The sequence below is a fragment of the Rhinolophus sinicus genome, chromosome 15 (genome assembly GCF_057876585.1).
Source record: "Rhinolophus sinicus isolate RSI-liver-muscle chromosome 15, RSI-T2T, whole genome shotgun sequence".
In the NCBI taxonomy this organism is placed as follows: domain Eukaryota; kingdom Metazoa; phylum Chordata; class Mammalia; order Chiroptera; family Rhinolophidae; genus Rhinolophus; species Rhinolophus sinicus.
Genome location: NC_142515.1, coordinates 31,510,031 through 31,524,504, shown reverse-complemented (window position 1 = coordinate 31,524,504; position 14,474 = coordinate 31,510,031). Strand labels below are relative to the sequence as shown.

At 42.3% G+C, this 14,474-nt stretch overlaps 1 protein-coding gene across 2 annotated transcripts in view; it reads right to left on the bottom strand.

Annotated features, from left to right (window-relative positions):
* PANK1 (pantothenate kinase 1) overlaps positions 1 to 11,908 on the bottom strand; it is a 45,487-nt gene extending 33,579 nt beyond the window's left edge. Inside the window, exon 1 of one of the 2 annotated variants that reach the window (XM_019739082.3) lies at positions 10,943 to 11,908. In XM_019739082.3, the coding sequence (XP_019594641.3) occupies positions 10,943 to 11,663 (721 nt within the window). In that variant the 5' untranslated portion in view covers positions 11,664 to 11,908. Of the gene's footprint in view, positions 1 to 10,086; positions 10,328 to 10,942 lie in introns of those variants that run through there. The other variant, XM_019739091.3, reaches the window with a different exon arrangement.
* Positions 11,909 to 14,474: the final 2,566 nt, after the last annotated feature.

The window sequence follows — 14,474 nt, the reverse complement described above, 5'->3', positions numbered from 1 at the left end:
TACATTACTTTATTTTACCAAGAAAAAAACATCATACATTTAATGTAAAGTTAATCAATGAGAATGATGCTGTTTTGATGAACTTAAAGGCTGGGCAACTGTCACTTATTAATGACAGTTGCAGTTTAATGAACTTCAGTATCCAATTTATTTCTGTACATTATTTGGATTACACAATATGGGGAAAAGCTTGCTTCAGCGAATAGGTACAAATCCTAACTGTTTTTCGAACAGCTTTCCTTGCAATTTCAGGGGTTTCTTGATTCAAAACTGATTCAGGAGCTTGAAAAGATTTACTGAAAATGTTTCACAAAAGCTGAATACAAAAAATAACAACTCCTCCTATTAGTTTGCTTGTAATAGATATAAAAAAACAAAAAGCATCTGAACCTTTTAAATGCTAAAACTCTTAGGCAGCATGACCAGGACTTGACAGGTTACCCATTTACTTGTTATTACATAACTGACCCAAGCCAGAGTGAGCACATTTGCCAAGTAAAAATGCCTAAACTTGCCGAAAATTTACTGGAGTGTGGTGCACGTGTACTGCAGGAGTGTACTGGCTTGTGAAATTTCATGTGGACATATACGCAGAGGACAGACTTTTTTTTAAAGACTTCAGATTGGCTACAAACTTGCCAATCAATGTTTATAGAATTCAGAAGCTTATTCCAAGGTCTATAAATAATGAGTTAACCCAGCAGCAGCATTGTATCAACTAATATTAAAGGCTTACTATGTGTCAGGCGCTATGCTAGGAGCTTTACATGCAATCTCTAATTCAATTCTCATAACCCAACGAGGTGGGCACTAGTATTATGGCCATTTTACAGATGCCAAAACTGAGGCTCAGAGAAGTTAAGGAACTCTCACTCAAACATCAGTTAGGTGGTATACCGTATGCTTTTTAATTACAGCTTTTAAATAAACAAAAATATTTTTAAAGAAGAATTTTGAATGAATTATTTGGATCTCCTAAAAGTTACAGCCGATACATAGCAAATACCCATTGACAGAAAAACAGGAGCAAACCCGAACACTCTGTACAACATTACTTATACAACACAAGATAAAAATTGATGTTAATGATGTCCCTATATTTTTAGAAAATATTAGATGATACTCATTATTCTGTCAAAGAAGGCAGGGGTGCATAAAATGAATGTGAAGCCCATTTTTCATAAAACTGACAAAAGCCGTAAAACTGACAAAAGTAAACCAGTCCTGGCAGTTTACGGGTAAGAAGTCATGGATGTTTAACTGATTTGATCCCCAGGAATAATACTAAATAGACTCAGGATCTTGTTCTTTGCCCCAGGTCCAACCCTGAGTCCAGCACCTCCAGATTCCCAGGCCTGAGCCCAGTCCTACCTCCTAAGTGGCCTCGGGACAAGTGCTAGCTTACCTGCTCCCACCCTAATGACTTCAGAGGAGAGGAGAGGGGTGCAATTCTTTTAATACTATTCCTAATCTTTTCATCTTAAGACAAAAATTCAAAAGCACCATTTTTGGCACAGGACTATTTCATTCTAAGAATGAGGTTTCAAATCGCAAGCCATAAAGAAATGGTTAAAAATTAATCAGACACAGACAATAACAGGTATGTACTGTTATAACACATAAATCCTCTGAGGCAACACAGTATCACATTTTCATCTATCAACAAGCAGGATGTAACAATTTCAACTGTGGTTAGCCAACTGAATTTATTACCTATTTGTGCATCATAAAATACCATAGTCTCTCAATTGGATATGATACATTGTTAACTTATTCAGCAAAACAGATTACGGTTATGTTTTTAAAAAAGAGTTCTTATCCTTTAGAAATATATATGAAAACATTTACCATTGAAATGATAGGATACCTGAGATTTCCTTCAACATCATCCAGTTTGGGAGGGGAAGGTTCCCGTATAGCAGATAAAATAAAATAAGACTGGACATGAGTTGATAATTATAGAAGTTGAGTGATGAGTAATTAGCAGTTAGTTATGCTCTATGCTCTGGTTTTTTTATAACGTTTGAAATTTTCCTAAATAAAGATTTTTTTTCTAATCTAAACATTCTCCAAATATTCATTCAGGGCAGTGAGAGGATGAAATAAGGATAAAGAAGCCCAAAGTTATGATTTTCCTGTGATTAATACTTTGGTGTGTGCGTGTGTGTGTGTAAAGACACAGCATATGATGTTCTTCTCCTTTCCTTGGTCCCCTGATGCAGCGTTGGTACACTAACACCTGCTTGTTCTACTAATTGGGTAATTCAGCACTGAGCCAAACTATATTTGAGACAGGAATTTAAGAGGGAGAAAGGGAGGCAGATAACAATGTGATTCTAAATTCTACCCTCATACCACAGTGGGCCCTCAAATATTTGTCAAATGCCTCCTTTCCCTCATCTAACTTATCTTCTGGAATTGTCCTATTTAGCAGAGGACATGTTGACCTTTTCCTCCCATTCTCTGTCCTCAACTGCTTTAATAATTCATTTGTATTACTGATGTTCTCTGAGACATTTCTCTGAGTGACCTGTGACCTGAATCCCAGTCAGTAGTGTACTGATAAATTTCTAACAACTGGCTCTGAAAATACAGCCAGATTTTCAGCATTTACCAATTTTCATTGTATAAATACACCCACTAGGGCCAATTTCAAGCTACCAACACAAGGACGTTGAATGCAGTTAGGAAGTAAGCAGTCAGCTCGTAGATCCCATAGGAGCCAACTCCAGCATACCACTGGCACTCCTGTGGTAACTCCTTCCACTCTTTAAAAGTGTTGATGAAATGTTACATGTCACCCCAAAGAATTAATCACATTTGGGCCACTTCCTAACAGTAAGAACCTTCCTTAAAAGGTAAGAATAGGAGACATCGCCTTGGCCAACCTGATATTACCTTTTTCCCCTAAATACATAGCATCTCTTTATATATTTTTTCATCAATCATAGGTAGTAGAAGTATAAATAAAGAGTAAGTAGTCTCAAGTATGTTCAAGTCCTCTGACTCAGTTTAGTGACTTGTGGAAGTGCCGTGGCATATGAATAAAATCAAGCCAGGCAATGGGTTTCAGGCTATACTGTAGTTTAGAACCACATGACACTGGGTATCTCATCCAGAGTCTAGCACAGTGCCGGGCACAAAAGAATAAAAATTGGTTGGTCCCTGTAGTACCCATATGGATTATTCAATCTCAGCACTCAAGGCCACCCAGGGCAATACTTACCTGATCCCTTTATGACAACCCCAAGAAGGCATCCTACCGTCTTAGCTTTCACACTTTCTGACAACCCAATACAACCTGCACTGAATCTCATGGGTGATGGGAGTCTGGCAGGTGACAGTTTGAGTCTTCACAGGGTAGGACTCCAAGGAAAAGTCAAGATTAAACAATGGTCTTTACATACCTAAGGAGCTGTCATGTAGAAGACATCTTAGATATACTATATTGTCAAGGAACATAGAGTACAGTCATGCAGAGGCAGATTTTGACAGTGTACGGAAGGACATCTTACAGCACCACCCATAAAAATACCTAACATGTATTAAGTGCAGCTGTTTTCCTGGAAGCCTTACCAAACTGCTTACACACATCAAGCCTGAGGTTAACTAAGACTATCCCTTCCTGTTTCACTCCTGGACTGACTACCTCAGGCTGTCCAGGAGTTGTTTACCCAGAAGCCCCAGAGGGTTCCTAGTAACTGGCACTGCCCAGGCTGACCACAGGTCACAGAGGTTGACGAAGGTCCAGACTGTCCTGAGCTGCTATCTAAAGTCCCTGTGGACTCAGATTCAGCGTAGGGTCAAGGCCAGGCACACCAGAAGGTCCACGGGCTGGTCTTGAAAGCAACAGACGCCCAGAAATACCCATGTCATCCTCTGCCAGGACGAAGTTTGCAAGGCTGTGGGTTAAAAAGAAGGACCAAGAACTGGTGCAGCTGTTCTGAATTCTGACGCCATATTCAATTCATGAAGCTTTTATACACGAAAAGGGCTCGCTTTTCTAATCCTTCTCATCTCTTTCGTGTATATCTGCCTCCCTCAAGGGTGGAGATAGCAAAGAGTGGAGATCAAAGGAAGATACTTCCTTTTTAAAAATGAATTTTGTCCTGACACTAGATTAGCAGGAAAATAAATGTACAGTCATCTTACTCACCAAGTCATCAACATTCCTCACTCTTAGGCAAGGGACGCTGTCCTCGTCTCAGGAGTCGTTAGTGGGGCAATCTATGAAAGTGACAATGAGGTCACGTCTTGTGACAGGACTTGTGTCCTTCTAGAAATGTCAGAGAGAATTAGGGGAGCCTCCATTCAGGAGGTGAGGTCAGATCAGGTTGGAGGGTAACCTGAAACTCAGTCCCAAAAGGTTCTCAGTTGGGACAAGATGAGTTCATGGAAATCCTGAGATTTCAGAAAGTCTTGCAAGCCTCTGTGACTAAATAACTCATATTAATATTAGATGCCCTTTATTAGTAGTAGATAGTATTGATAGTAAAATACTTTTTACTATGTATATACCAGGGTCAAGGCATTCTACTATACACTTTATACATGGTTTCTACATTTGGTCCTCACATGTGAAAGATAAGCACCATTATCTCTACTCAACAAAGCGAGCCTCTAAGTAGTTAAGAATCTCACACTGTTAGTAAGTAGTAGAATGAGAATCTGAATCCAGGTCTGGTGGCTCCAAAGTGCTTTCCATCACAGGATACTGCCCACATTTCCTGGGAACCCACTAGAATGGTCTAGTCCCACGGCCCAACAAAGTCAAAATCTGAACTCAGATTGGTTTTACCCCGAGTACTTGAGCCCTCCCTCAACTTCTTCACCTGTGAAGGAGCATCATGATAGTACCTGTCTCACTCCGTTTGCGCCGCTATAACAGAAATACCATAGAGTGGATAGTTTATAAACCAGACATTTCTCACAGTTCTGGAATCCAAGACCAGGTTTGGCAGACTTGGTGTCTGGGGAGGGCCCACTTCCCAGATGGCTGTCTTTTCGCTGTAACCTCACATGGGAGAAGGGGCTGGCTAGCTCTCCAGGGTCTCTTTTATAAGGGCACTAATCCCAATCAGAAGGGTTCCAACATCATGAGTTAATCACCTCCCAAATGCCCCACCTCTTCATACCGTCACCTTGGTTAGGAAATCAACATATGAATTTTGCGGGGACACAAACATTCAATCTACCACAATACCTATCTCAAAGGGTGCTGGGAGTGTTTTATGTTACTGGTACTTCCACAAACATACGGATGAGCTTTTCGCCAAAGCTGTAAAAATTGCATACACTTACTTATCTTTTCTGAAAGTTTTACAGAACATACTTCTTTTTTCCAACATAAATACCTAATATTGTGGCAGAAAAGAATGCCAGCTAGCCGGCAATGGAGTTAGACTTGAGTTTGAATTTTGGTCCTGCCATTCACTAACTACAGGCCTTCGGGCAGGTTGCTTCACTTCTGAGCCTCTCCTTCCTCATCTGTAAAAACCAGAGTGGGAGTGGTAATTGCATGCTTTTATAAAAACACACTCAGAACAATACACACACAGCTGTTGCTCAATAATAGCTACTCTAATTATTCAGTCAATCAAAGCAACTACTGTAGGTACCTACTATTGTGATAAGTTTTTCCATCTTCTTCCCGAACTACAGAGAAATCTGTTAGAGGTCCAGATCATTGTTTTGATGAAACTGTCTCTAAAAATAACATTCCCTAACCCCTTTCAATCATCTGCTGCTTTCAAATACATTCCCAAGGAGAAAGCGCGCACACACACACACACACACACACACACACACACGATTAGCCAATTCTAAGCATCTAAAAGATATCATAAATTAAGCAATGAGATATGAAGCTTGAGACAGCTGCACTATCTAGAGAAAAGGTCTACTTAGAAATTCTGTGTACCATTTTGGGAAGAGTTTCCATATTTGTTTTAGAATATTGTCATCCCAGGGTGAATACAGGTTTATATATTAAAAGTTAAAGCACATGTAATTAAATATAATAGAAGTTAAACCTTGATTTATTTTTATTTTCATGGTTATTGGTTTGTATTAAAGCACACACACACACACACACAAGGCATACTATCACAAAAAAGAAAACCAAAAACCTGTCAATTACAACCCGTACTCCTTTGTTTCCCTATTAATTCTGTCTCCAAAAGCATGATGGGTTTTGTTTTATTAACTTGTGAAATGCCCCACATGTTAACAATTAACCGCACTCTTTCTAACTTTGGTTACTATGCCAAACAAAATATGCTTTGTATTAATGTTCAAATCCACTTACTGATCTTTTTGGGGAAAAGTGGTGTTCATATGTCTGCCAGATCCTGATACCTGACTTAACCACTTAGATGCTGGACAGCTGGGCCTGAAATTCTTAATCTTCAGTTCCAATGTGTACTGTATAATTTACAACTTCATTGACAAACTTGGGGATCTGACCACGTCCCAGAAAGTAGCTATGCTAGAATGTGCTCTTGCTTTCCATTTCAGTATTTTGTTCTTAAATTTGCAATGCTTCCCATCCATCTAGAAGGGCTGATTATGTTTTTTTAAATGCACATGTATCCACACTCGATGCAGATACAACCAAAACAATTCTACTTATTTATCTTTTATTCTGCTTATTCTAATTAGCCTGATTCAGAGGTAGTGGAAAGCCCGAGCGGCAAAGGTAAATATCCCAATATTTAGAAAATTGAAGCCGTGTACTTTCACAATGGTGGCCAGATAAAAATGGTAACAGATTTGGGTTTCTTCTCTTTGTAACCAAGAGTATGTTATGTGCGTAATGAACTCTACCTATCTTCTGCCAGTGATCTATATGGATGATCTGGGAAGTCGGAATCTCCCCGCCACCAGGCCACCGTACTCATCAGTCCTTAGCCTGCTTTTTGCAACACACTGGGAGGGAGAAGGGCAGAAGTCCTCCAGCCTTCTGATGATGCTCAAATATTTGCCTTTCTGTAGCATAGTATTCAGTGACTCAAACAATTTTATGTCCTTCGCAATTTTTCCCTCTCCTCTAATGTGGCTTATCTAACAGCCTAAAATATCCAGGATTTCAAGGCAACATCTATATACCACTGTGTGCCATTTCTGTCCCTCCTCCAGAAAGTACGTTACGTATTTACCAATTTCATCAAAAGTAACCTACTGAGTAAGAAGAGTTATGTACTAAAGTGATGCTGTAGCACTAGTAATGATACAGAGACCCTAGCTGCAGCCTAAAGCTATGAGACAGGTTAAGTACATTAGGGTATATCCATAGAATGGAATATTGGGAAAACAACACAATCATTAAAAATGATGTTTTAATACCATAAGAAAATGCTTATGTTAAAATATTTAAATAAAGTTACCAAAACCTTATCTTAGTATTGTCTTTAAAATATGGCACATTTTAAGCTGTTGCTTTGAGTGATGGAACTGTGAGTACTTTCTCCTGCTTTTTTGGTACATTTTTGTATTATCCAATATTTTGAGGGGGAAGGGTAAACAAAGTAATTATGGGACCAAAAGTATTTCAGCTAATCAAATAAAACCTTTTGGTCTTTCTTATTCTAGGCCTATTTTTGTTGTTGTTGTTTTGTATTTGTTTGTTTGTTTTAACTATGAAAGTCAGTCTGAGATTGTCTCTGCCACCTCAACCATCTGGTCCTGTGGATTAATGGTGGAGGGTGTTCTGTACTGTGGGGAAGACAGCTGGCATTTACTGAATAACTGCTATAAGCCAAGCAGGAATTGAAGTTCTTTATATGTATTATCTTATTTAATCCTCACATCAACCTGATGAGGTAGTATGATTATCTCCATCTTACTGATACTAAAACTGAAGCATAAAAGTTAAGTAACTGGCCCCAGGTCATCCAGCTGCAATTCAAACTCAAGCCCTCTGGGGTCTGAATGACTACTTAGAACTCACTGCATTTTATTAGGACTATCATTAGTTTCAAAATATTTGGGAGGTGAGCTGACTCCATAAAGTGCTATTTATGTTTGCTTCAAACAGAGCACCAAGGAGAAAACCAAAGGAATCTCCCTAGCTGGTATCTTATGGAAACTTCACAAAGGACTTTGTCAAAGTCTGTTGTAGAGATGGAAACAGCTACCTCAATGAGGTGGTAATGTCACTTGTACCTTTTTTTCTGTGACATCAATCAAATGTTCATGTGCAAGGACAAAGAGAAAAAATACATAGCATCTATAATCAGTCTTCCAAAAGACAAAAACCAAAAACAAGAACAACAACAAAAAACCAAGCATAATTAAATACTAAGTGAAGTGGCAGAGTGGACAACTAGTGCAAAAGTCATGTCGGAAGAACTCTCAACTCCGAAGTACCATAGAATTTTGAAGGTACAAGAAACAAGTCCAGAATTTCAAGATGAGAGCTAGTAACTTGGTTGAGGGCACACAGCTTTTAAAAAGTGGGTAAAGTAGCCAAGGAAGCTTCAGGAAGCCGTCTTGGAAAAGCTTTCCAAGGATATCGTAGAGTGAGGTGATGGTCCTTTAGATGAAAACAGTAGACAATATTCTCCTTTCCTGGTTTAGCAAAATCAACCTGTACTGGTCTGATTTTTAAATGATAAGATTGTGAATATTTCCTGCATGGAGGGCTCAGATGTAATTTTTTTAAATAATCAAAAACTACTGAGCTGTTTTATTCCATGCACTGTTTTTTAAAAAATTAAGTATTTTAATGTGTACTGCATTCTACCCAAAATATTACAAATAGAAATTCACCTACCCACACATGCATCCCAGGTGCCTATCTGAGAAGTGATGTGTGGCTATCCTAACATACTTCTGGTTTGGACAGAAGTTGGCATCTGATGTTGTAAACTGGTAACTAGGAATTATTTGTCTAGCTTTGCTACTTCCCCCACTGACATCCTCTTAAATTTCATTTAAAGCACTTAAATACTCTTTATAATACATAATTGCTCACGGAAAATCTATGAATCAGAAGAAAACAGGCATATGCTTAATTCTAAGTAGATTCATCTTAGAGTACCTAAATACCAACTGATTGAGCAACTTTTTATAACAAGATACCTGAATATTAATAGGCATGTATAAAGATATTAACTTAAGCCTAAGTTCACATAAGAAATTTTGGTAGTGAACACATCAGATGTACCTCCAAACATGTAAAAAATATTTCAGAAATGTTTCCTTGGATTTGAGAACAGAAAACACGGTAGGATAATGAAAAGTCAATTATGATGAATCATTTTTAAAAGTTTGTAAGCATCATGGTCACTAAACTTAAATATAAACCATTCACTTTATGACACAAGGCACACAAGCATAATTGTATTTTCTTATATTCTAAAATAATCCCCGTGGGTTTGCAAGCACAAATTAAGTCTCTAAGTCTCAAGATTATATTTTCTTTGCCTCCAAGCCATTATTAAGAGTATATTTTCAATTCCTCAGATATTATTTTAAGAGGTGGTACACCCTCAATTAAACATAGACCATTTAAGCTAGCAATCAATACTAAACAAAAACTCAATACAGTCCTCTCATTATATTTTAGCTATTTATATTGCAAACTCTCATACAATTTGGTAATATAGGTTAGAGAAATAACTAAAATACGGTTTCAAAAGAAGTAAAAAAATTAATAAATCACAAGTAACTAATATCAAACACATAAAGAAGGTCCTTTTCTAACAAGTCTCAAAAACAAACTCCGGTGCTGGATGTCTTCCTTACAACGATAGCCAAATTTGCTATGGCTTCAAAGTTCTAGAAAAGATTTTAACTTTCAACCTAAACATTTCAGACCTACAAAACACAAGCATCAGAATCACCAAGTCCCACAGTCAGGTTAAAATACTTGCCCAAGTCGCGAAGATTTTAACTGAATACAGAAAAGCTAAGAGTTTAAATTGATAAACAGAAACAGAAAAAACTGAACCTGTTTGACAAATATCAAGCTTTTACAGACAAATCCAAAACCTATCTAGTAATTTCCTTATAACAAAGAGAATAACCTGTAGGCAAAAGGTGCATGTTTTAATGCAATCACTCATTGGCATGCATTCCACTTACTTTGCTTTTTGCCATTTATAAGCTTCATTAAAGACGCCCAGAAAGAGGTAACCAGTTGAATGAGGTTCAGCTCAGATCGGAAAACCAGTTCTAAACTCGATCTACAAATTTGCATCCCAGAACGTCCCGCGGGGAAGGTACTCTTTACAAATTAACTTTACACGTACAAGCTTTAGATTGTGAAATAATGCATTTCAGCGTTCTGCGCTGTACATTACCATTAGAAACCCAACTCTATCGCTGCAAGCTCCGAAAAAAAAAAAAAATCCACCTCCAATCCTCATTGGTCCACATAGTTCCGGCCCACATGGTATCAGTGGGAGTGTCTGGCACAACAGGTCCTTTCATTGGCTGCGAAGAAACAGCGTCTAACAGGGGTTGTCAAACTCCACGCCTCCAGACCTCGCGTTCGCCAATAGACCCAAGGTATTGGCGGCTAGTCTACGATTCAAAGGGCAAGCTGCCTGCCTGAGCGCCAACCCCAGAAAGACGAACTCTGAGAAGGGCAAGGGGAGCTCCGACGGTCCCTTCTGCTTTACTCCTACTCCGGACCCCACCAAATGTTCACACACGTGCATTGTCCCACAAATTAGAAAGTCAGGCAATGCGGTCGCTTTCTATGGAGCCGCGACCAAGGCTCGGGCTCGGTGTCCACCGGCCCATTCTACAGATAGTGGCAAGCAAGGCTCAGGCTCAGGTAGCTATCTTTAGTGCTTAGCGCCCCTGGAGGAAAAGTTCCGAGCGCCCCCTCCGACAGCGGGCTCTGGGGCGCTCCCCGCTCACCCCGCGGTTCTGGGTGCCGGCCCTACGCGCTGCGCCTGCCTCGCGTCGGCGCTCCCCTCCCAGTGGGACTTACGCGGCCTGTTCTTCTTCCCCGAGTCCATCCTCCTCCGCAGCCGGCATTTCTTGGCTGGCGAGTCGTGCTGAGCGGGCGGCGGCTGCGGCTGCGGCTGCGGCTGCGGCTGGAGCTCGGGCTGGAGCAGGAGGCGCGGGGGCGCCGCGTCGCCGCCGCCCACGGATCCCCGGTTGAAGAAGCGCGGCTGCTGGACCGGCAGCTGGTGGAAACCGTTGTGCAGCAGCCCGTTCACGGCGGCAGCGCGGGCGCCGGCGGGATCCCCCGGGGTGTGCGGGGCCGAGCGCTCCGGCTGCCCGCCGTAGTCGCCCATGCCGGAGGCTGGCGGGGCGGCGCGCGGGCCCCGCCTCAGGCGGCCTCGCTGGGAGTCATTCTCAGACGTCTTTATTTCCTCGGATCCTCCCTGCGGCTTCCGATTCAGCACCCGCAGAGCGGGCGGCGGGGGAAGGCGAGCCGGGCGCTCCTCCGCTCCTCCCACCGGCTCCCCGAGCTCCTCCGCGTCCTGTCCCCCGCATGCCGACCCCGCCGCGCCGGCCTGGAGCATGCCCACCGCGGGCGCGGAATCGGGGATCCCGGCGCACCCCCAGCCAGGGCCCCCGCAGCTCGCCTCCCCCAAATCTCCCGGCCGCGCGACTTCAAACGCGGCTCCCTCGCCTCCCAGACCAGCCTCCGCTACTGAGCATGCCCAGTCCTGCCCGCTACCGCCACTGACGAGTTTCAACATGCGGACTGAAGTTCTCTGGGTTTGCAAAGAAGAGATGGGCGGGTTGGGCTTTGTATGGCTGAGCGAGCCGAGAAGCGACTGGGCGAGACCGGCGCGAGAGAGGAGGGCTGCTTCCGGAGGAATGGCGGGGGAAGCCGATAAATATTTGTCAAGGTTGCAGGTTTGCTAATCCTGTCCCCAGTGGGTTAGATGCCTTTGCAAGGTCATTCACGTTGTTGCCTCCTCCCTGAAACCTTTGTGAGTGTGCGTGTGTTTGGTTAAGTGACCAAACTACTCACAAGCCTGAGGGGAGGGCGGAGAACAATTATTTTTAGAAAGGTAGGCTGATTAGGAGAGGAGTGATATTTCTTTGCTGGCACCGACACAAACACCATGTGGTCTTGGGGAGTTGTCTTTTGCAGGAGGTAACCTAGGAATACAGTGTAAGGACAGTGAAGGACACAGCTGTAGGCAGGATTAACCAATGTTGGAAGAGACCAAGTAAACAGAAGCAGTTCCAAGCTATAAAAAGCACTTTCCTCACCCAGAAAGGACTTGAAGAGACAATGTCATTCTATTAATAGCGTAAGAAGTTGCCTGTCTTTTAAGGACGTAGGGCATCATCAACATCGCATGGTGGTCAACACCCTCAGTTTGGGAGTCAAAACTGGGTTCAAATTTCAACTTAGCCATTGTGCAAACTCAGAGAAAGTCTTTGCTCAAGTTAACACACCTGGCCATAGGAAACAGGACTGAGCATGCTCCATTGGCAGGACAAATTTGGGTGGTGAGGACCTTCCCAAAGTTGTGTAACCCTTTGAGGCTTCAGTTTTTGACTACCTAAAAGTACCTGGTACAATCCTGGCACACAGTAACTGCTCAAAAGAGGTCATTATCTTTATTACACTGTTATTGTTTGTTCACCATTTCAAACCAGGGGAGCAAGAGCAAGTCAAGTTCATAGCTGTGTTTATTGTGTGTGATGTTCTCCATCGTTTGTTAATCTATTGAAGAGTCAGAGGCCTCCCGTGCATTCAGCAGCAGCTGGGGCCTATGGCTCAATCTGGCAATTCCTTCCAGCAGAGCCTTACCTAGAATCAGATTTAGAACCTGTGGCCACCTGAGAGCTCTGGTCCATCCACTCATTTCCGCGTCCCCTCACCCCCATGAGGAAACAGCCACAGAGAGATGGCTGAGGTTATTAAGAACAAAGCTAGGGCTAAACCCTAAATCTTCTAATTAACTCCGCTTCCCTGACCTTATCTTTGAAGACAACAGAGAAAAAACCTAGGTGATCTGGCCCCTGCCTACCTTTCCTGCCTTATCTTGGGCTGTTTGTGCTCCCCTCTACAAAGCAGCCTTTCAGTTCCTCAAACAAATGATTATCCCTTTGCATCTGATGTTTCTAATTGCCTGAAATTCTCTTCCCCCGATATCTTTGTCTATTGGATTCCAATTCAATCCTTAGATTTCTGCTTCAATCTTCTATATTTAGAGATGTCTTCCCTGACTCTTAGGACTAGATTAGGTCTCCCTACTCCCTATACTTTACTTTTGTGACTGTTAGTAGAAGTTAGAAAATGGAGGAGGAGGAGGGGTGGAAGGGGTCCCACAGTGCCTACAGAGAAAGCTCCTAACTAGCTTCAATTAACTGCTTCCAGCCACAGACCTGTTTTTACAGCATACGGCAAGAGGTAGTCTGGAGCAAGATAAGGATCTGAGTCAACAGACCTCCACCTCCACCCATCTTAGGGGGTCACACCCTCCTGTGGAAGAGCATGTACCACCTTTTCCTGCCAAATCAATATCTAATCCCCACCCCACCCAGCAAACTAGAAGTCCTCGGGACAAGGGCTCTCTCTCTGGCCCCTGGCCCTTGAGCTCTCTGGCTCGCGCGCGCGCTCTCTCTCTCTCTCTCTCTCTCTCTCTCTCTCTCTCTCTCTCTCTCTTCCCCACTTCCGCTAGGCCCATTCTCTTCCCTGAATATGTATCATTAATAAACCCTACTTGCTGACCTTTGATTCTTCACTGCGTAGGCAAGAAGAGCTGAGACCCCCATAACAACTCTTATCAGTTTTAATTCTACAATGAGATAGTAATAGAACATCACTGAATTGTTACAACGATGAAAGGTAAAGTGCCCCACACATCATAAGTACTATGAAAAAGTTAGCTATTATTATTTTATTTCCTGTCTCCCTTCACTACACAGTAATCTCCATTAAGGCAGATGACTCTTCTTCATAATTATAGCCCTAGGCAGCTCTTGGTAATTATTTGTAACTGAATAAATGACTTAGGTGATACTTCACGCAGGGCATCTCTCACTTTCTACTGTAAATTTGCTTTTAAAAAGTCTCTGTTGCTACTCCTAAATATTCAAATATATAGTTTTCAAATTCCTACATAATTTAAACTGAGTAGTTTAGGTAGCAATTTACATCCCAGATGCAAATAGAAGCTTTAGCAATGCAGAATCTCCAAGGACATCATCTCGCCAGCTTCATCCCCAGACGTGGTGAGGAAGGCCTGAGCCAGGTGGCTCAGATCCAGGTAGGGCAGAAGTGCTGGTACTGGGGACAGAACGTCCTCCACCGGCTTCCTTTCTCCTGCCCTTGTCAGAATGGATCAGTTACACCTGGCATGGGGTAGGGAGGAAGACGGTGGCATCTCACGGGTTTATTCAGGGGTGTGTGTCGGAGGTGTAACTTTGAGGCATGAGCTATCATGTGCTCCAGCAGGGGCATGGAACACATGTTTGGAGAGAATGCGGGGTGGAAGGAACCCACAAGCCACTTCCCTCCCTCTGTTCATTCATTTATTTATTTGCCA